The 23,691-nt window shown below is 41.7% G+C and overlaps 1 protein-coding gene across 3 annotated transcripts in view; it reads right to left on the reverse strand.

Annotated features, from left to right (window-relative positions):
* LRP6 (LDL receptor related protein 6) overlaps positions 1 to 23,691 on the reverse strand; it is a 106,011-nt gene that overhangs the window by 45,724 nt on the left and 36,596 nt on the right. For all 3 annotated transcript variants that reach the window (XM_081913290.1, XM_081913289.1, XM_081913291.1), the window contains 4 exons: positions 13,962 to 14,158; positions 11,322 to 11,453; positions 3,810 to 4,206; positions 1,731 to 1,902 (listed from right to left, as the gene is read on the reverse strand). In XM_081913290.1, coding sequence (XP_081769416.1) covers positions 1,731 to 1,902; positions 3,810 to 4,206; positions 11,322 to 11,453; positions 13,962 to 14,158 — 898 coding nt within the window. The remainder of the gene's footprint in view (positions 1 to 1,730; positions 1,903 to 3,809; positions 4,207 to 11,321; positions 11,454 to 13,961; positions 14,159 to 23,691) is intronic.

The following is a 23,691-nucleotide window of genomic DNA, read 5'->3' on the forward strand; positions in this document are numbered from 1 at the left end:
TCCTTCTTCTCCGGCACTGGGTCCCTCTGCCGCCACTGTCACTACAGCATCAAAGGCTGTGCTGCTGCAGCAACCACCCCCTTCCCTGGTACCGGGAGTCGCCTGTGCAGCCGCCACTCCAGGCCCCAGAGCAACGCCAAGCGGCTCGGCCCCAGAAGTGACTGCCATAGCATTCCCTCACAGGGCACAGGACGGTGTGGGCAGGATGCAGTAAGGGTTTTTATACTGGGTAGTAGATTGCAGCCTGGTCAATTGCTTGCATTTTATGGATCAATGGCCTTGTTAGATAGTAAAATTCATGTCTAATTGCTGTTTTAGGGGTTGTTTTTAATAGTCTGGAACAGATTAATCCATTTTCCATTACTTTCTATAGGAAAGCACGCCTTGGTTTAAGTCTGCTTTGGTTTAAGCCTGGACTTCAGGAACAGATTAAGGTTGTAAACCAAGGTACCACTGTATAGATATTTGCGTAAGACTCAAAGACAGGAGTTAAAATTAAGGAAGACTAGATAAAATAAAGCAACAATAAAATGAGATCAAAATTGAAAACGTCTTTGCTCCTGCCTGAGGTCGTGTGAGAGGATATACCCAATCCACTGTTCCCAGTGTCCCATGAAATAAATGTGTAGAAATACCTGTTGATGCTACAAGCTAAACCACCATTCAGCTTTTTGTCTGAACTTGACCCTGGTGCAGATGCAACACCAAGCCCCCCAGTATGGTTTGTTTCCCAACAGCAGCAGGAGTGGAGCAAAGCACGTGTGATTTCAGTAGCATGCATCAGCACTTAAATCATAGTTCAGTCTAACTATGGTTTCATGACATGCAGATCAGGTCATTGTCAGAAGTAACCACAGGAGTGGAAAACCATGCGTGCTTTTTCAATGGCATGGAAGTAGCTGTGGACATTGCCGTAGATATGCACATATATTAAGGGGGTCTAACATTCAGCCAGGAACACAGGAAGAGCAAGCAGATTGCTTCATATGCAAAAGTAGAATTTGTAAGTAGCAAACCTACAATAGCTAAACAATAGGAATTGCTAGCGAAGTTCTCCTGAGCCAAGCTTGAAAAAGAACTTTGGGGTTTATAAAAGCATGCCTCAAAAGAAGAGGATATTACAAGACTGCCAAATTCTCCTTTGGGAACGAATGGAGCCATCTGTTTCTGTGGAGGTGGAGGAAGGGCTTCCAAGATGACGATAACCTTTCTGAACCTTCAGAAGAACTCGGGAAATTTCTGTGTTTATCCCAGGGGTGCTTCTCTACTTTCAGAATTTCAGTCAATGTGGGGTTTTATACTCATTTTAGTCTACAGCTTTAAGAGCTGTGTGTATGAAGCAATGAAGTTCAGAACTGGGAGCCAAGCTGGTGAAAAAAATGCACAACAGCTACAGCAGGTAAAAGCTACGTATTTCTGTGAAATGACAGTAATATCTAGCACTTTCCTTGTGAATACACTCTGTGTTTTATATATTTGTTCTGACTCACCAGCACTGACCTTTTATTCAACAGAAAATAAAATATAATTTAGATAATCCTTAAAGGGCTCAGAGAAAGGCAACAGAGAATGCTGATATTAAAAATCACCAATAATTAATTATGATCCTGAACTAGCTATTTCTAGTTGTACTGCTTAATGAGTTTTCAACACAAATTCATCATAGGCTGTCTCAGGAAGCTAGCAGCAAATCTGGGATTTTCGATTGATATAAAACAGAAATAACAGACCTCAATTTTGTCTGTTTTGGCATCTCCCCAGTATATCTTGTTTTCAACATAATCCAGAGCCAAGCCATTTGGCCAGCCGAGAGAAGTATTCACCAACACAATTCTGTCTGATCCATCTAATGCAGCTCTCTCAATCTTTGGATTCTCTCCCCAGTCAGTCCAGTACATATAGCTATAAGGAGAAACAGAAATGTTGCAATAAAATGCTATCATCACACACACAAATAGTCATTTGTTTGCATTTTAGCAGAGTTGATAGGAATTTGGGCTGTGGCCTTTGCTTTCTTTAGCTAAAGAGATTCACTGAAACAGATTAGTTAATTTAAACTGCTTTGCAATCTGATGTAAATTTCTCATAAATGTATAACCTAGAAGTGTATACGCATTGAGCATTGTGTGGTCATCACTATGAACACACTGAAAGAGATATCAAGAACTAGATGCAGTTCTTTCACTTTTTAAACACACAAGAGATGGGGGGGGGGAAGAGTCTCCCAAATGGAAAGTAAAGTGTTTTAAATAGAACAATATTTAATGCTTACAGGCTGAGACTTACATCTGCTTATGTTTACAGAAAGACAGAAAGAATAAAATTGCATACAGTGGTGCCTAGCAAGACGAAATTAATTCATTCCGCAAGTTTTTTCTTCTTGCGAGTTTTTCGTCTTGTGAAGCACGGTTTCCCATAGGAATGCATTGAAAATCAATCAATGCGTTCCTATGGAGACTGTCCGGGGACAGAGGGGAAGGGCCGCACGCCTTCCCCTCTGTCCCCGGACCTGTTTTAAAGCAAGGGGTGGCGGGGAGAAGATTGCTTCTCCCCGTTGCCTGCCCCACAATCTCCGGACCTGTTTTAAAGCAAGGGAAGGGGCAGCGGGGAGAATTGATTCTCCCCGTTGCCGCTCCTTGCTTCAAAAGAGGTCCGGGGACAGCGGGGAAGACGCGCTGCACTTCCCCTCTATCCCCGGAGCTTGCGGGGCAAGCTTCGTTTTGCGAAGCAAGCCCATAGGGAAATGCGTCTTGCGAAGCGGCTAAGAAAACAAAAAACTCCTTCGTCTAGTGAGTTTTTCGTCTTCCGAGGCGTTCGTCTTGCGGGGTACCACTGTATAAAGTATATGGGAGATCAAGTGAGTAGCTATTCAAACACTAACTGAAAAGTAATTATGGAATTACACCATATTGTCCTAAAACATGGTCAACATGTCATCTATTGAAAAGGTTCCGGGCAATTTAAAATCTTTTCATGTTGTAAGCCTCCTTGAGCATGATTTTAATTATGGAAAGGCAACATACAAATAAAATGAGGATAAAAATTGATCAAAATAATTTAAAAAGAAAAAAATGCATCAATGTTAAAATTTTGTTAAACCATTCCAGAGATTTATTACAATAAAAAACAGGCAACTCCCGATTTAGGTGCATCCAAATGAGGCGCGATCACACGCCCCAAAGACATCGTGAAAAGGGGTGGGGCAGGCTTAACAAGGATTGCCTGCATATTAAAGCATCCCATATTCCAGCAAAACACCTAGACCCACAGAAACAGCATACACATGACTTGGCGATTGTGTAACCAGATCAATTCTCTGCCTGGACTTTTCTGGTACTGTCTCTTTACAGACTCAGCCAATCATTTGTAGATTGATTGACTGCTATAACTATTTAGGAAGCTGACTAGGAAACATAGGCAGGGGGTTCACATGAAAAATCAAAGTTGCCTCTCTCTAGATTGTCTTTGTCCAAATCTCCAGTCTGGCCTCTTGCTTAGTTCAGTCATGTCAGCTACTCATCACTATTTACCAGTTCTCCCACGGAAGTAGCTGAGGTGTGTAAGAAGGGCCAACGCTGTTTCCACTGTAGAATAGTCCTCTGCTTGCATCTCAGCTAAGTAACTGAGGTGCATAACAATGTATTGTGTCAGGGGACTGACAGGCTATTTGTACACACAGTGGAAATCCTTTCAGAATGGATGTGGCCTTAATCTAAGTAATGCAGAACTGAGATATCTGTTTCTGAATCAGGGCAAGCTGGAAACCCATGAAATGAATTGGTTTGATATAGTAAATTAGTGCATCTTACCCAACCATGGGATCCAAAACTATAGCTCTAGGTTCTTCCAAGTCTTCTGAGATCAAGATCTTCCTCATGGTTCCATTAAGCCTTGTTACTTCAATGCGGTCTGTGCCAGTATCAGTCCAATAAAGGTTACGGGCAATCCAGTCCACAGCAATGCCATCAGGGTGTGCAATTTGTGCTTGGACAATAAACTCACTAGCCGACCCATCAATGAAAGAGCGCCGGATGGCCCTCACCTCATCATCTGTCCAGTAGATGTACCCTTCTACAGGATCATAGTCAATAGCAATGGCATGTCGAATATCTTCCAGTTGCAAAACAATATCAGTGAAATCTGGAGTGTCCAATGATATCCGTCTCAAATCAGTTCTCCGGGCTAACAGAAGCAGCTCCATGGCACCTGTACAGATATATATATACACACATATATTTAAAAATCTTAGAACAAAGATATCCAAATAATTTTTTAGAAGTTCTTACATTTGTACCATGCCCTTAATCTAAAACGCTCAATGTGTCAATTTTATACATTTCACAAGCAAGTAAAGGTAAAGGGACCCCTGACCATTAGGTCCAGTCGCGGACGACTCTGGGGTTGTGGCGCTCATCTCGCTTTACTGGCCAAGGGAGCTGGCTTACAGCTTCTGGGTCATGTGGCCAGCATGACTAAGCCACTTCTGGCAAACCAGAGCAGCACATGGAAACGCCGTTTACCTTCCCACCGAAGCGGTACCTATTTATCTACTTGCACTTTGACGTGATTTCGAACTGCTAGGTTGGCAGCAGCAGGGACGGAACAACAGGAGCTCACTCTGTCGCAAGGATTTGAACTGCCAACCTTCTGATCGGCAAGCCCTAGGCTCTGTGGTTTAGATGGATTGGGTAATTTGTCACTTGCCAAAGACCACCCTGTACAACTAAACATTTTTATTTTCAAAAAGTAAAATATTATCATCTCTTGCAGCTACAACACATGAACAAAAGCAGCACCTGTCTGACAAATTCAGTTCAGAACCTAAAGGAACACAATTCAGAACCACTTAGCCATACTTTTTGGGGAGAAGGAGTAAAAATTACAGCCTGTTGCCCCTTCCTTTTCAGAGTTTACACCGAAGTTTACATTACCATCCTTCTAGAACCATAGTTAAATGCATAGATGTAAATGGTTTCTTCAAATTTCAACTGCTCACCATTCCGAGTTATCTTCTGTACACATAAAGCATCTGGGACAAAGAAAATCCCAGGAAAATCAGCTGAATGTTACATGGGTTAACATGTGCACCCAGTAAATGTAGCATGTTGGGGTATTTCCCCGCATCCATTAAGAATGTAGGATTAATGGGCAAAAAACCCCAGAAAGAAGCTGGGGGGGGGGATTCAAAGAAATTATTGATTTTTCCCCTGGAATGCCTTTTTCTCTTATCCACTATTAATCTATTGGGGTTTTTAAAATGTCTCTCAAACAAATATTGATCCAGAAAAACAGACTTCTTCTAACATCACACCTATGATTCAATCTGGAGACACTTTAGTACTCCAAAGGTGTGTTAGAATGTAGCCTAAAATAGAAAATCCACCCCAAACAACATTAAGGGCGTTAAGGGCGTTTTCTTTACAAGTCTGGAATAGTGTTAAGCATTCAGAAGCTAAGATGAGAAGAGCACTCTGGTATCATAATGATCAAGACATTCCCTCATATATCTGAACCATTAAAAATGCATTTACCCACAAATATAGTTCAGGTAGCAGAAAAGCATTTTGAATTTCAAGTCCACACAGACAAAAGCAAATGAAGAATTTGTAGGCACAGTAGCGTCAGACTTTCCTGATTGGCATTAGCCACAATTAAGCAGCCAAGAGTGGGGCACATGATTTTGTGTTCTGTTGCCTGTGCTCTGCAACCCCGCTTCACCTACCCACTACCCACTGGAGACAGTACCATCAGCTATCTTCAAGCAGGAGCAGGAGCTGTTATTTTGTCTCTGTTTATTCTCACATGCACCTGTACCTGCAGAGGCCTCTCTTGGCATCCACAGTGTTCCCCCCCCCCCATTGAAATACAAATTCTATCATGGCCAATAGATGTCCACAACAAGTTTTTTCTAGTTTGCAAAGCAGGCAAAAAAAGGCTGGCAAGCCCTGTGCTATAAAATAATAATAATAATAAAAATCCTAGCACAGTAGTGTGTAGACTACTAACTTTCATGGACTTATCTGCAATGGTGTTCTAGCCTCAGCATGTTGAATATACAGCCAAATTCTTATTCTACTGGGACAGTACAGGAAATACAAAAACCATTGCAAATCTATGGGTTCTCATCTTCTATACATGCGCATGCAGCAAAACCCGGGAAAATACTTCCAGGTTTGCCGCGTACGTATCCCAAAGGATATGTAACCAGAGGTGAAGGCAACTAGAGGTACCAGTGTACATTAAAGACGTAAGACAAGACTCCAACGGCCGGCTTGAAGATTCAGCTAATATATTCTGGCTTTGTCAATGCAAACTCAGGGGCATTATTTCAGGTTTTGGTACGGGGGAAGTATAGATTCACAGCCAGGATCAAAGGACTGCTCCTGGATATGTTCCAGGCTAAACTGCAAAAAAGCAACACATTGTAAGAGGATTTGCTGTAGTTTGTACACCTCACAGCAACTAGAAATATTGAAACTGCCGAGGAATAATCATATGATCTGAAACTCATTTTTTTGAGGGGAGAGAAGAGACAATGCCAAGTGGCACCTCTGGAAAACAGCTTGAAAGCATCTCCTCCCATGAAAATATAGGATTCTATTAGTTTGGTAACCAGCAGCAGTACATTCCTAGTGTCAGCCAGGAGGAAGAAGTGTATTCTTGGTTATTTTTCTCACCGGAGTACTAAAACATAATTGCCCCTCAAAAGCAAGGCACAATTAAAATGCAGTGAACATAGATTAGAGAGAACTGTGCTGCATTTTCCACAGAATCCCCCTTTTTTTTGCAACCCCCCAAACCCAAAAAACAGGTTTTCCACCACAGAATTATGGAAATAGCATAAACATGGACAGTACATTTAAGCTTTTACCAGACTGACAGTTATTCTCAGTATATAATGCGTGAACAGCTCAGTGTACATTAAAATAAGAAAGGAAGTGAAGAGGTTAAATCTTTTTCCAAAAATTGCCTGAGTCAGTGGCCATTGTCAGAACTTGTGGCAATGAAGTCTATAAGCTTAGTTGAGGTTTGTGTTAATTAGGATTTCCTTTTTTTCTGAACCGACTTCAGTGGGTGAGAATGGCCAGAGTTTCAGTTTTATGAAAGACGGAGAAATAATGTCTCTGTATCTATTTGATCAACACCATTCCTGACTTTGCAAGCCTCTATTATGGTAGAGACTATTTCACACCCAACAGCACTACCGCACTAACATGGCATGAGGAAAGTCCGGAGAGCTTTATGCAGCATCTGGTACAATGAAAGGGAGAGCCTATGTAAAATGAAGTTGTCAGCAGTAGCCAGCACATATTCATACACACTGTTTGCTCTTGGCTTCTCTATCACACTCAGTTTATTTCTGTTGCTCTGCACAAGAGTTTTGGCACTTGCGAGCTGAGACACTGGAGGAGTATTGAACTATGATTTTGGCTCAGCTCACTAATGAACTAGGATTTTTGGCTTACATCCATTGCTAAGTGTTATTTTGAAAACATGTGGAAACTGAAATTAGGTGCCCAACTCAGTTATTATCAGACAAAAAGAATTAATTCACACAGCATTTAAGTAATACTATGCCATTTGCAATTTCAGCTCCTTGATGAATATTTCTTTTGAAGATTTCCAAAATGGCTAGAAACAGGAAACTAGGGGGGAAAGTGTTTACAACTGCCTCTCCTAGATACAATTAAAGGTGGTAGATACAATACAAGGTGGTTTTTATATGCTGCAAATTGAGAAAGCAAAAGTTCATTGACATGGAAACTACTCTGCTGGGGTCAGCCAGGTTCACCTTTGGCTGTATGGATCATCTGTCAATGCCAAGGCACTATAAATTGTAGTAATTCACAGAGTGTTCCCTCACTCCCAATCCTCTTCCTGATGACCCAGCCTTATGCACCGAAGAATAAAATACTCCTGTTATTTAAAGAATCAGAATACTTGAATTTTTTAAAAATGATGCTTGCCATAAACTTGCAAAAAATGCTATGAGGTCTTACACAAGGGTTTGGTTCCAGGAGTCCATATACGTAAAAATGAGTAAAACCAGGAACCCCCGGAACTGCACCCGCCCCCATGGCAGACGGCTGGCTACCCGGCTTCAGAAAGGCAGCACAAGGGCTCTGGCAGTGTCCCAGAGCCCTCTTGCCACCTTTCAAAGCCCAGTAAGCACCTGCCCAGCTTTGGGAAGGAACCTCTAGAACCCTGCCAGAGCCCTCGCGCCTCGTTAACAAAGCACAGTGCCGCACTTAACCAGCTTTGGGAAGGCAGCTCTGGGATGCTGCCGAAGCCTTCAAGCAGCACAGGTGGTGGCTGTCAGGGACTGGGCAGAGGAGGAATGGTGGAGACCATCTCCCCAGCCTGACCTTTCTAGAGGAGAAGACAGTTTATATTTATAACAGGGGTTTGAGGGAGGTCATAGCTCAGAGGCAGATGAGGGAGAAAGTTGGGAAATAATGGGAGAGGAGGAGGGAGAGGAAGCACCAGGGGGGCAACAGCTGATGGACAGTGTCTTTAGAAAGCATTCCAGACCCACCATCTCCCAGAACCTGGCAAGCCTTGAAAGTAGGAGAGCCAAGGGCTCAAAGACAGAGATCGCTTGCCAGTAGCCATAGCAGAGGTGATGAGGATGACGAATGAGGAAGTGGGAGAGACGGGGTGGGCGGGCTGGAGATTCACTCGGGTCAACACCATTATCCAAGAGGCTGGGTTCTATAGCCTGTCTCTGTAAATACTGAATAAAAAGCAGACGGCAAGAACATTCCTTGTCTTTGTACGTTCCTGGGCAACCAGCCATGGGAGTTGCTAACAGCAGCCTGACAGTTGTATGGAAATAAGCAAATAGAGAGTGGGTTTCCTCCACTCTTTGTTTATTTGTTTAAAGCCCCCCCCCCGCCCCATGCAAAGCTGTGATCACATAAGTAAAACCAGTATAAGATTTAAGTTACCCGTATTTCACTGAGAACCCTTCCTCTTCATTTTCATTCCATTTAGGAAAATGGATGTTGGTATTGTTTAGGCACCAACATTGGTCAGTTGGATTTAATTTATGTGGGTTAAAAATAAAAAATATTTCAGCACTCGCCTCTCTTCCAGCGGTCTTCAATTTTGCAAAATAATAATAATAATAATAATTTATACCCCGCTCATCTGGCTGGGCTTTCCCCAGCCACTCTGGGCAGCTTCCAACAAAATATTAAAAATACAGTAAAGCATCAGACGTTAAAAACTTCCCTAAACAGGCCTGCCTTCAGATGTCTTCTTAAAGTCAGATAGTTGTTTATTTCCTTGACATCTGATGGGAGAGCATTCCACAGGGCAGGTGCCACTACCAAGAAGGCCCTCTGCATGGTTCCCTGTAGCTTCACTTCTCACAGTGAGAAAACCGCCAGAAGGCCCTCAAAGCTGGACCTCAGTGTCTGGGCTGAACGATGGGGTTGGAGACGCTCCTTCAGGGATACTGGGCCAAGACCGTTTAGGGCTTTAAAGGTCAGCACTAATACTTTGAATTGTGCTCGGAAACGTACTGCATCTTCCCATACTTATTGTTTGATTTAAATAAAACAAATTGTAAAGCAATGACGTAAGTTTAATTGACTTCACTGGCATGATTAAATAGCACATGGGAAGCAGTCTGCCTGTCTATAAAGAATTACCGTTTTATAACTCAAAACTATGTTAGGTGTGCAAAGGAGTGGCAGATGAGAAGGATGGGAAGTAAATTCAAATTTGGCTACCCATTAGTCATCTATGCTACTTAACAAAATAAGAATTCCCTTTCAAGTTTGCCTACTCCAGCAGCCTCTTTCCATCTGTGGCCAGTGAGATGGTACCAGGAATTCCACAAGCAGGATATGAAGGCAATGGGCCCTCTGCACGTGCTTGTCCCAAAGACAAATGCTATAGAGATAAATACTTCCTCTGCACATTGGAGCTTCCATCTTGCTATGTTGGCTTACCACCACTGATGGAACTGCAGTTGCCTAATCCCCTTCAAAAAGCCATCTAAGCCAGTGACCATCACCAGAGTTTGTTACAGCAATTCCTAAGTTTATGGAAGTATTTGATAAAGAAGTACCTTCTTTTCTCTATCCTAAATCTAGCATTCATCAAGCTCTGGTACTGTTGCTGGCATAGCAAGTCATATCTGTCACAGAAGAAGACCAGACCTTCCCTCCATTTTCCGTCCTTGCGACAAACCTTTACTTTATGTGAACAGACCATTTTAAAAGCATTGTGTTTGATGTGATCAGAGGTGACATCAAAATTCCAACCACACACACATCTTCAACACTTGATGATCATCATTGTGAATCAGCCCTCCAAGCCTAGTGGTTAATGTTACCCCCTTTCACATGCACTTCTTATTGAACAATAAACATATATACCAAGAGAGGCATATAAGAGAGTGTGTGCTTCTCCTGATATTTGGCCCAAGTCATTTATGGCTTTGCATGTCAATATAAGCGCTTTAAATTGGGCTCAGAAGGACAAAGACAACAAGCGGAGGTCTTTCAAGAAGTAGTGTAATATTTGCCCAGCCAGCAGTGCTCATAAGTAGCATGGCTGGATACTCCATTCTGTCCTAGATGTAGTTTCTGAATCTTCAACACATTACAACAGTCCAGTCTTGAGGTCTGTAAGATGATTCATGGTTCTTTGAACAAAACATGGTTTAAACAACAATAACATTATTATCGCAGCCCACTGTGAAAAGTGTGTGCGTTCATAACATATTAATTCAACTTTAGAATAAATACTTCATACAGGTTATCAGTTCCAGAAAAAGCATTTTGTTCCTTAGCAGTAAGTGACAGATTAGAGGTGACAGCCATCTGGGTGTCATAGTCAGGGTGTGTTTATAAGATGCCCAGAATGGCCTATGAGTCTGGCAATGGCATTAAATCAGGCCTGTCTGCCTTTCCCACACAGCACTGCCGCCAGTCTTGAAGCCCATCAAACTAAATGAGAAATTACCCTCTTTTAAGCTTGCTCTCCTTTTCAAGCCCCCAATGCACTTCCAACAGGTTCTTTGGCATGTGAGCACACAGTATCCCCCCACAAAGCTCTATGTATGAAGTCTAATGTGGTACTAACTCTTCCTCCCTAGAACTTTCCACACACATTCCTCCAGGTATCTTGCACCCTCCCCACAATTTGAGAAACCACTGTTGTAACATACACTGAAGTGGCAGTGTACATTTTGTACTTGACTTGTAGCATCCTTGCCAGAAAGGTACACTATTCAATTATGCTAACAGATCAAATTCTTTGCCAGTTTAAACTCTATTATCTGAATAACATTTAAAATTATAACATACCATCTTTGCAGGTTTTTTCATTTTCAAGGAGTTTCACGCCTGTGGGACATGCACACTGATAAGAGGGCTTGACAGGAGACATCAAACACAAATGGGAGCAACCACCGTTATTGGTTCCACATGGGTTTGCAGCTGTCAAGTACAGAGACCATGCAGATCAGTGTGTAGTAATACTAAAAAACATTACATTGCACATCAAGAATAACATGTGTTTAAGGGAAGAGAAACATGGACAGCAGAAACAAGCAAAATAAGTAAGGAAGTACACATACACAGGGTATATGTGACTTGAATATGTGTATATTTATGTGAATGGGGAACTATGTGTACACAGGAGGCGAAAAATACAAAGAAGGCATTGCACACCAACCCAAGCCTCCCTCCCCACATCTGCAAAATAATGTTAGCCTCCAAAGCTGCATTTCATCCTTTTGAAGAAAAGCTGTATTGAGAATTTCATTTTCACAACCTTCAGTTTTGTTTGTGATATACAGTTGTGATTTTATTTTTTTCAGTTTCTGAGGTAATTTTATTGTATGCTATTTGCATTTTATTGTTGTTATTGTATTTCTGTTGTAAACTGCTCTGAAATTTTAATACATTAAGGGGCATAGTATTTTATAAATAAAATAAATAAATATAAAACCCAATTTTGACTTTATTATCGTAATGACTGGTCTGCCTTCACACAGATGATATGAGATATGCAAAGCAAAGACAGCGGCACAGAAAACCTTGGCACAGCAGAAACCTCCTTACTGTTAACAGGAACTATTACCATTTCCTCTGCACTACATTTCATCCTCTGACCTGCCTTGTCAGGAACGTAAAGCAATAGCCTAAATAGCAATCCCTCCTAGAGGTTGATCCCAGGGAGCCATCTGACCATGGGGAAATCCACTTTCATAGGATCAAAATAATTAGAAGCATAAATGCCACCTCTGTCTCTCTGAGGAGTGAAATTGACAAGCTGTTTCTCCCTCAGTCTCCTCCCCCCCCCCATGACAGTGTTTCTCAACTTTTTTCTGACTGTGGCCCCCGCCGCCACCAGTAGAAAGGTAGCTATTTAAATGTTCTGTCTGTAAACAGAATATGTTTTATTTATAAAAACACGTTTTACTCCTCCACAATGGAATGTGTGTACTACATCTATGCCAAAAGCACACGGGTTCAAATTATCTGGGAGGGGGGGATTATTTTACTGTCCTGTTAGCTAAATTAGAAGTTGAATCTAAAATAGAATTAAGGGGAAACATGACTTCTATAACATTATAGGAACACAATGAAATATTGTTGAAGCAGAAAAACATAGAATCATAGAGTTGGAAGGGACCCCAAGGGTCATCTTTCTAGTGCAGCCCCCTCCAAGGTAGGAAACTCAGCTAAAGCATCCATGACAGATGGCCACCCAACCTCTGCTTAGAATCCTCTAAGGAAGGAGAGTCCAGAAACTCCCAAGGGAGATCCATCTTCCATGTATTATAAAAAGTAAACAACGCTTATTTGACCCCAGTTAACTGACACAGAAGGGGAAACCTACAGATTCAGTCCAAATGGCACACAGCTCTGTATGTATCAGAGAATTTTAAAAATCAAGTGGTCCTCACTCACCTGATGCAAAAAGGTCTTGTCATTTGGAGGAGCCCTGGCTGCGGAGATAAAAAACTATAGCCCCACACGCCCTTATCTGAATTCAGTGCGGCTTTCTTCTGAGTAGACACCTATTTACTAGATGCAAATCAGCAGCACAGACGGCCCTGGTCCGCTAGGTGCTGGGATGGATTTCACCCCACACCTTTAGGAGCTGGGCCAAAGCTGCCTAGCAGTTCCTCGCCATACTGGGGGAAAGTGACAAGCAGGATGCTGCAGGGTTCTGTCCTGGGCCCATTGTTGTTCAAAATCCATATAGATGACTTGGATGAAGGAAATGAGGAGATGCTCTTCCCATCTGCAGATGACACCAAACTGGGAAAGAGGAGACTGGAAACTGATATGATAGCTGCCTATGATATCTAAAGGGTTGTCATTTGAAAGAGGAAGGTGTGTTGTTGTTTTTTGCCTGCTCTGATGGGTAGGACTCAAACCAGTGGATTCAAGTTGCAAGAAAGGAGATTTTAACTGAACACCAGGAAGAACTTAGACTCCCTCAGAAAGTGGCTATTGGTCATGGATACTTTAATTGAGATTCCTGCATGGCAGGGGGTTGGACTAGATGAACTTTGGGTTCTCTTCTAATTCTGCAATTCTGTGTAGAATTGTAAAAGAAAAAGCAACCTGGCTACCTGCCACAAACTGAAAACACAAACACAGGGAGAGTAAAATAATACAATTTTACTACTCAGATCAAAAACATTAAGAGTTGGTGATTCACTCACCAGTTCATGTCGATCATAATTTTGTTCTTTGGCCAACAGCAAGCCATCATGCAGAGATTAATCATAGCTAAGGTTTTTTAACCATGCCTTGGTATGTTGTCTGAACCGGTGCCAGTGTTTCTTGGGATATATTTTTAATTCATTGCCTTATAAATTGTACCAAGGAAAGCATCTATAATGAACTCTTCCACTCTAAGGCAAATTGGGACTTCTACCAATCTGTTCAAAGTTGTAGTTAGCAATAGTGGGGGAACAGAGAACTCACCACTGGGCTGTCGTTGTTGGTTGAACACATGAATATCCATGGGAGAAAATATATTGGAATGTATTTCACGCAGGTTCTCCCCAGTGTATTTGTTGCAAGCCAGGACAGAACGTGTGGTCCAGTCAGTCCAATACAGTGTATCCTCAAATAATGTCAGAGCAAAAGGATGTGGAAGAGACCCTTTAATGACAGCTTGCCTGGTGGAAAACAAATGGAAAACGTATGTTCAATCTACAAGCAAAGTCCTTAGATCTAGGAAAGAAGCTCTAATTGGACTCTTATCAACCATCCTTTTTCTTAGGTCTGAACTGCTAAATTGCCTAAATTTATTTTAAAAATTAGGACAACCTTATCTTCCCTTAATCGGCTAAGAGAACCTGAATAGGTTTATTTTAAATCTTAACTGAGGATTTTATAGTTTTAGGGTTGCACACTGCTTGAAGTAACTCATAGAGGCAAACTCATGATTTGCTAAGAACGTCATGAAATGTGTCAATATTTCAGCATTAAAAAGCAATTTGTAACCAAAACAACCCAGGAAGCTTAATACAGTACACTTTCAATGTTTTACACATTTACAGAATATATACAGTAAAATTTCCTTACAGAAATCATCCAGGATTAGTCTTCCTCCACCCAGTATTGCACCTCTTCTCAAATACACTTTCTCTTTCTGTCAACTTCAACAATGCAGACTCCAACCTTTGCTGTCCCTCTCTCTAATACTACTTTATATATGCCGCAGGGTTACATACATTCTTACACTTGCAATTCACTGCACATAGGATTGCAGTCTTGACATTTGAATTAATATTTTATACATCAGTATACAAAATGCACTGAAAGAAAAAAGAGGTCGCACTAACTATGGACTGCAAAGAGGTGCATTTCAAAAAAGAAAAACGTGATAAAACATTCAGAACATGAGAATTTTAGGAGATGCATTTTGATATCTAATATTCTAACAGAGATTCTAGCCAGAGAGAATAATATTTAATCCATTTAATTCTCACCATCACCACCACTAGAATAGGGTCAACGATGAGCTCTATCCTGTGCATAGGCATGCACAGCACATTTCAACTGGGAGAATTTTCCATTATTTATTTCAGGAAGGAAGGTGGAGGAAATGACAAGGCAAATGAGGACAAGAAAGAGGTAAAGAGTCAAAAAGCTCGCAAAACAACCACAACAAGAGTGGTCAAGAAGACAAAATAATCTATTTTTCATGCACAGAAAAAGACCCATGGCTGACGAGAGGGAGGGCAGATCTTCAGGGCAGATGCCTCCTCCTCCTCCTTGCTTGCGCACCGCAAAAGCAGCCCCTCACTCCCACTGAGCTCTCTCCACAAATGATGGTGAGTTGCTTGGACAGCTGAGGGAGGCAGGTTGCTGTGTGCTCTCTCCCTCCTTGCCAAGTTTCCTGTTTTTTTTTAAAAAAAAACATTAGGGTGTGCCCAGGCACACCCTGCGCCCATGACCATGCTCCTGTGTTTGGTCAGATACAACATGAGGCATGAGTCTTCCTCTACTTGGGCTCTAGCCATTTCCCGTCTTATTTCATTGCTCCCGGCACAGATGTATAACAAGGAGCCATAGAAATTCTATTCAGAAGGAGAGGGCATTTGGATAAAAGTCATCTACCAAATAAATAGCAGCAACAACAGCAACAAAAATTTTACTGGGCGCCACTGGTGAGAATGCCCTCTGTCTGATTCCGTGTAACATCACTTCTTGCAGTGAGGATACCGCCAGAAGGCCCTTGGAGCTGGACCTCAATGTCCAGGCTGAACGATGGGGGTGGAGATAATCCTTCAGGTATACTGGGCTGAGGCCATTTAGGGCTTGAAAGGTCAGCACCAACACTTTGAATTGTGCTCAAAAACATACTGGGAGCCAATGTAGGTCTTTCAGGACCAGTGTTAAATGGTCCCAGCGGCTGCTCCCAGTCATCAGTCTAACTACTGCATTCTGGATTTGTTGTAGTTTTTGGGTCACCTTCAAAGGCAGCCCCATGTAGAGTTCCATTGCAGAAGTCCAAGTGGGAGATAAGCAGGGCATGTACCACTCTGATGAGACAGCAGGACACAAGCAGGAAGGGTCTTAGCCGGAGTATCAGATGGAGCTGGTAAACCTGAGCTTCCATGGACAGCTGTGAGTCCAAAATGACTCCTAGGCTGAGCACCTGGTCCTTTAGTGGTACAGTTACCCCATTCAGGACCTGTGAGTCCCGCACACCTGCCCACCCCCTGTCCCCCCAAAACAGTACTTCTGTCTTGTTGGGATTCAACCTCAATCCGTTAGCTGCCATCCACATAGAGAGGAAAACAATAATTAAAAAACAATTAACACTGATAGAATAAAACTCTCTACCTACCTACCTACCTATCATGTATTAAAAACATACAGAGAATCTCAATAAAAACATCATCAACCCTTTCATTCAAAGCAATCAGTTCCCAAAAGCCTGTTGGAACACGAAAGTCTTCGCTTGACGGCAGACGGCAGCAAGGAGGGAACCAGTCCATCTTCTCCAGGGAGGGAGTTCCAAAGTCTGGGAGCAGCCCCTGAGAAAGCCCTCTCATGCACCCCTCCCTCACCCTGTCAGGGTGGCAGGAATGAGAGAAGTTTCATCTTTTTCTCCCTAAACCTTTTAAAGGTGATCAGCACAAGAATTCCCTGGCTTCCTTTGGAAGGAAGGGCAGGGTCCAAATTAATTAAATATATAATCCTATTTGGCAGGCTTCATTCACTTAAGAAAGGCAACTATGTCTGCAAATGTCAACCAGTTCTATCAAGAGTAAAAAAACACATTATAGCCTTAAAAAAAAAAGGTCCCCATAATAATAAATGGGTTAGTCACAATTCTGTCTTTTTGGGGGTTGGGACTTAGACCTGATCTGAACTAGACAGCCCTTACAATACCTCGGATTAAATTGGGCAATTTTTCAACATGTTGAACCAGGATCCAAACTGACTCTTGTGGTTGGTGCACAAGTGTGTGTGTGTGTGTGTGTGTGTGTGCGTGCACATGCTAGCTCTATTTAAGAAGTAGTAATGAGATTAGCATCAACTCCTGTGGTTCCTCAATATCTTTTCTAAATCTCAATAATACAATGAGGGCTTTCAACAGCACTCTATACTTACTTATACCACCCAATGGCATGCTTTCGTATTTTATAACCTGATGTTCCCACCACATATGCAAATCACTAGTATTATCAACACTGCATTCTCCAACAGGGCAGCCTTTAATCTGAAAACTTCAAATTCACCAATAACTACCATGCTATAAAAGCACACAGGTTTGTTTGTTCCTAAACACTAATCACAATTGCCTGAGTGCAACTATGTGGAAAAGCAGGGAAGAGCTTGCAAGGCACCCAAATGGACTTCAGCTGTGCTTTTTTATGATTTAAGGAAGAGATGTTGATTTCTGAACAAACATGTTCGTATCCCTTCATGAGAACCATGTACAGCACACTCACCTCCTTGAAGGAAGCTTGAATTGGAGCTCTTTGCAAAGCCAGTTTTGTCTTTACCACCCTGAATTATTGTGTGTCAGCAATACCTACTTTGCTCTAACTCTAGGTCATTGATGAACAAGTTTAAAATCACTGGCCCAAAATAGAATGTGTGGATCCTCCTTTTACATCCCTCCATTGTGAGGGACTGTTAATTTATTCCTATTCTTCAGTTGTTGTTTTTTAAAGTTATTAGTGATCCATAACATAACTCATTCTCTTATGCCATGGCTGATCACATTACTCAGCAGCATTTATTGAATGACTTTTTCAGAGAGGTAGACAGGCTTTTGCAGAAGACATGCCAATTCTTCTTTAGCAACACATGCTCTCCTATATACCTGATTATATTTAATAGTGATTTCCACAGAACAGACATTAAGCAAGCAGGACTAGTTTCCTGAATTCACCACAGAGCCCTTTCAAAAATAATATTGGACGGGCTACGACAGCCAATTTCAGCAACTAAGTTACATGCTTTTGTTAGAAGATCAGCAATTTCACCTTGAGTTCTTAAGAACTTTTGGCTGGGTAACATCCAGAGCTAGCAGCTTGTTCATTTTTTTAGTTGCCCATAAGGCCACCTAATAGCGTCACCACTATATTTGTGTTCAAAAACGGATTTCAGGACAACATGCAAAGAAAATTTAAAAATTTAAAATTTGTGAATCTACTTAACCAACAATGCAATAAAACTAAGAGGAATAAAACCATTCCACTATATTCCTCAGCTTTTCAGACTCCCTTCCTGAAAAACTTAGTTCAGGCACAGGTTTCTGCCCTGCATCTTCCACAAAGAGGACATAAACAAACAAATAATTCAGCTTTTCCTTATAATGCTTCAGCATTCCTTTAACTCCCTTGTCTCCTGTCCATCTGCTTCCCTAGCTAATTTCCTGTTTCTGGTATAATTAATTTTTTATTTCCAATTATACATTCATCAAATGTATAATTCTCCATTTTTTATTTCATTTTTGTCTGCAAAATTCTTTTGCTGAATATTGTGGTTCTTTTTGTTCTCCTTATTTGAGCAAGAGTTCTTGTTTCTGAAGGAACTTTTTTGCCCTCAATAGTTTCCTCTGCTCTGTTCTCTTGGAAACCTCAGAAGTAAGGGGCAACCAGAGAAAGGCCTCTAATAACTATCAGCTGCTGGACGGGTTTGTGGGAAAGGTGAAACTTCAGGTAACTATGTCACGGCCCTGCCCAGAGAGAGGCTTGGTGGAATTTAAGAAAAGAAGCAAAGGGCAAAGACATGGAGACTTTTTGGAAGCTGGTTGCCAAAGGCTGGCCCAACCTTACAACCAGGGTCGAGTATAGTATCCCTGCAAGGACTTGGGAATCCCATTTTAATAGTATATATGCTACTGGGCAAACAGGGCAGGAGGTAGCACAGAATAAAAGGGTAAATACATGTAACCTTCCAAACTGGCCCCCAGTAACCATCTTGGAAATTAAGAGTCTTATCTCTATGCGCAAAAGAGGCAAGGCCCCCCAAAACGATGGTATTCCACCTGAAGTATTTAAATCTAGCTTCTACTGGTGGATGCCCGTGTTGGTAGCTTTATTCACAAGCATTGATCTTTCAGCATGTAGCCCTGAGGACTGGGGTCTAGTGTGAACCTTTCCAATATATAAAAAGGGAAAAGAACAGAACCTGCAAACTACAGACCCATTAGTCTACCCAACATTATTAGGAAACTGTACGTCAGCCATCTATTGGGAAAACGACAGGCTGTCTTGAACAAGAAAAAATTCCAAATGACAAGCAGGCAGGCTCCAGGAAGGATCAATCCACAGTGGGCTTGTCCTACAGCACTTGGTTGAGAAATACACAGCCCCAGTTGGAGGTGCGCTTTATGCTGCCTTCAATGATTTTAAATCTACTTTTGACCTTATACCAAGACAGAGGCTGTGGGACAAGATGGAAGAAACAAATATAGACTGTCATTTACTGACTTTGATATGCTGCCTCTATGAAAACACTCGTTTGCGGCTGAGATGTAATAGCAAAGGTCATCTATCCTGCTCCACCCCTTCTCTCAATGGAGTAAAATAGGGATGCGCCCTTGCCCCTATTCTCTTTACTTTTTATATAAATTATTTGGTAGGAAGCTTACAAGTGCAACACACTCAATATCCTAGTCTGTCAAACAAAGCCCTGCAAATTATATTATATGCATACGATGTAGTACTCTTGTCTCTCACAAAAGTGGACTTGAGGTGATTGTTGAGAGCCTTGGGGAGTTATTGCAAAAAGGAATCATTACAAATTAATTATGATAAAACTAAGATTATTATGTTCTCTAGGAAAAGGATGAAATACAGATGGCAAATGAACAGCCATAAAATAGAGCAGGTAACTTCCTATAGGTATCTCTCAACAGGTACACAGAAGTTACAACTGGAAAATGCTGTTGCAAATATACAAAGAAGCTTAAAGGCACTTCTCTCATTCTTCTTTAAAAGTGGAGGACAATTCATCCCCTTCTGCTATTCAGGTTTTTACAGCAAAGATTCTAGCTCAGCTGCTATATGGAGCATGCAAAACCGTATTTTTTGTCTACCTTAAATAGAGCATTAAGTAGGTAATAGTTTACCAGGCGGTACATAGTCTTTAATTTCTTCTATTTTTTTCATTTTTGGTCCCCTCCCACAAGATCCAACAGATCTCTGTATGTACCCCACTGTTTCTCCATATTAATCTTTTTCCTAGCTATTGCTTCTGTCAGGGATAACCACAGTGGTGTCTTTCTTTCCAGTAGGTTTTTGTGTTTGCCCAGACTCTAATCAAGTTCTTTCTGATATAATAATAATAATAATAATAATAATAATAATAATAATTTATACCCCGTCCTCCCCAGCCAAGGCCGGGAAAGAAAACAGATCCTGCAGGGCCCTGGTCTCATGAGGCAGAGCGTTCCACCAGGCCGGAGCCAGAGTTGAAAAGGCCCTGGCTCTGGTTGAAGCCAATCTAACTTCCTTAGGGCCCGGGACCACTAGGGTGTTGCTATTTATGGACCTTGAGGCTCTCCGTGGGACATACCAGGAGAGGCTGTCCCGTAGGTACGAGGGTCCTAGGCCGTGAAGGGCTTTAAAGGTCAAAAGCAGCACCTTAAATCTGACCCTGCACTCCACCGGGAGCCAGTGCAGCTTGAAAAGCACTGGGTGAATATGCTCCCATGGCAGAGACCCCGTGAGGAGCCTCACTGCAGCATTCTGCACCCGCTGGAGCTTCTGGGACAGCTTCAAGGGCAGCGCCGCGTAGAGCGAATTACAGTAGTCAAGCCTGGAGATGACCGCTGCATGGATCACTGTGGCCAGGTCGGGGCGGGAAAGGTAAGGGACCAACTGCTTGATGCGGCGAAGGTGGAAAAATGTCACCTTGGCTGTTGCTGTAACTTGCGCCTCCATGGAAAGGGAGGCGTCAAGTATTACACCCAGACTCTTAACGGAAGGCAATGGGACTAATTGGGCCCCCGCAAGAGAGGGGAGTTGGTCCCTCATCCCCATGCCACCCCGACCTAGCCATAGGACCTCTGTCTTCGAAGGATTTAGTTTCAATCGGCTCCCACGAAACCATTCAGCCACAGCTTCCAAGCATCTGATTACTGTGTCCGGGGCCGAGTCAGTGTGGCCATCCAACAGCAGATAGAGCTGAGTGTCATCAGCATATTGGTGACAGCCCAGCCCAAAGCTCCCAATAATCTGGGCAAGGGGGCGCATAAAGATGTTAAAAAGCATCGGGGAGAGAATTGTTGGAGAATAGTTGGAGAAGCTCTTGTAAATTTGGGCTTTGCCATACCACATACACCTGTGCCATCCATATTTAACAACATGCCCTCCCGAATCTAGCAGTTGGGTGTTCTTCAGTAAGTTCCATTCCTTAATCCAGCACAAACACAATGCCTCAAAGTATAATCATATGCTTTATTCTGGGTTTCTTCCCCTGCCAAATAAATTTGGATCGTTCTTTTTGCATCGTGCATCAATAAGTATTGGTACTGTTTGAAACAGAAACAGTATTTTTGGGAGAACATTCATTTCTATAGTAGAGATTTCCCTCGCAAAAGGACAATTGTATTCTACACCGTATTTTCAGATCTTTCTTGATTTCTTTCCACTTCTTCACATAGTTATCATTAAAAATATTATGGTTGTTAGCCGTTATTCATATTCCCAGATACTTCACTTTTTCTCTATTTTCAGTCCACTGATTATTTCTAAATTATTTTTTGATTGTCCATCCATTTTTTTTAATTAAAATTTTAGTTTCATCTTTATTTAGTTTAAAGCCTGCTTATTTCCCAAACTCCAGTGCCTCTGGGGTACTTTCAAGAGGTTATTCTAATGTCAGGACCATGTCGTCTGTGAAAGCTTTTGACTTAAATCCTAACACAGGGATACAATAAAGCAAAAGTGAAAATTTCACAAAGAATTAGAAATATTGAACTACAAACCCATTTAGCTCAAGCTGATCTATATCCTATGCTTTGGACAAACAGAATGGTCCGGCACTTCCAAATTATTAGACGAATTTGAACATCCCCAAATTTAGAAAGGCATTAAGCAAGCTAAATTCAATGTCTTGCCATCTGCACTATTGGAAGACAGATACAGTGAGAGGGTCTGCACGTGTAAGAGGGGTCAAAGTGAAGCAGTGGGCCGTGTTCCATTCCACTGTAGATTTTATACAGATCCCAGAGCCTCTCATAAGCCCACTTGTACAAAAAGTACCAGGGAAAATGGAAGAATATTATTTAAATTAGCTCTTGTCTGACTGGAATCCATATGTCACTAGAAATGCAGCTAGATTTTGTGCAATAGCCATAAGTCAAAGAATGTAATGCGAAAGATTACACAGCTGCACAGTCATAAACCATTACAGCTTATAGTTAATTTTTCTTATTCTTTAAATTCTTAAATGGAGTTCTTATTTCCTTAGATATACATTTTAAGTCTATTTAATTAGTATATTGATTGTTAAATTCTACTTTGGTTGTTTTTATCGTTTTTGTAAAGAACTATACAGAAATTCCGGTTTCAGTATGGCCGTAATAATAAACATTCATGTCACAGCCCTGGGTCTTAAGTCATGGTTTAAACAGGAACTGCTTCTCCCTACCACACAGGTCCGTAGCATTTGGTTTTAATTTTAAAATGAATACCTAGGACAAAGTGGACTATTATTTTCCTTTGCACCCCCAATTTGAACTCTGAATTCAAATTCAAAGATTCTTATTGCTACCCACCCGGCAACCTAAGATCACAGGGCAGGTGACACCAAAAAACCTAACCAAAAAACCAACCAACCTTTGCAGCTGTAACTTAAATGTGATACAGTGGTACCTCGGGTTAAGAACTTAAATCATTCTGGAGGTCTGCTCTTAACCTGAAACTGTTCTTAACCTGAAGCACCACTTCAGCTAATGGGGCCTCCTGCTGCCGACGCGCCACCGCCACACAATTTCTCTTCTCATCCTGAAGCAAAGTTCTTAACCCGAGGTAATATTTCTGGGTTAGCAGAATCTGTAACCTGAAGTGTATGTAACCTGAAGTATATAACCCAAGGTACCACTGTACTTTATGAATTAGACACCTTTTTCAGTCTTCATGCAGGGTTACATAAAAAGTAGTCAAATTTTAAAAGCATCAGAGTTTGGCAGTAAAGGAAGAACTGGGAGCACACTTAGGTGTGAGTGTTACCAGTTTTTGCGTTTTGACCATGGCTCAGATTTTCCTGTAACTGAACTCATATGATGTTAGAAAAAGTGGCCATGGTTTGCCCAAAATGGTCTGGTGGGTCAACTTCCAAGGTCTGGTGGGCCTAATTAGGTTCCTAGAGCAGAGAGTCCTCTTCACCACCATATATAGGAAAACAGCACTTATCTTTAAAGGTTGGCAGTGAATTTTGAGTACTAAGTCAGTATCATACCACTATTAAAAGTTCTCAAAAACTTTTAAGTTTTTTTCGAATCGGCTAATAAATGTGGGAAACTGTTAGCTTGGCAAATGAAAAAAAGACAAAAACTCAACACTATTACCAATTTGGAAGTGGAAGGAAAGAATGTACAGAATCCAGTGGAAATCAGAAAATGTTTCCAGAGGTATTTTAAACAGTTATACAGTGGTGCCTCGCAAGACGAAATTAATTCGTTCCGCAAGTCTCTTCGTCTTGCGAGTTTTTCGTCTTGCGATGCACGGTTTTC

Source organism: Podarcis melisellensis (genome assembly GCF_964234715.1).
Source record: "Podarcis melisellensis genome assembly, chromosome: 5".
Taxonomy (NCBI): Eukaryota; Metazoa; Chordata; class Lepidosauria; order Squamata; family Lacertidae; genus Podarcis; species Podarcis melisellensis.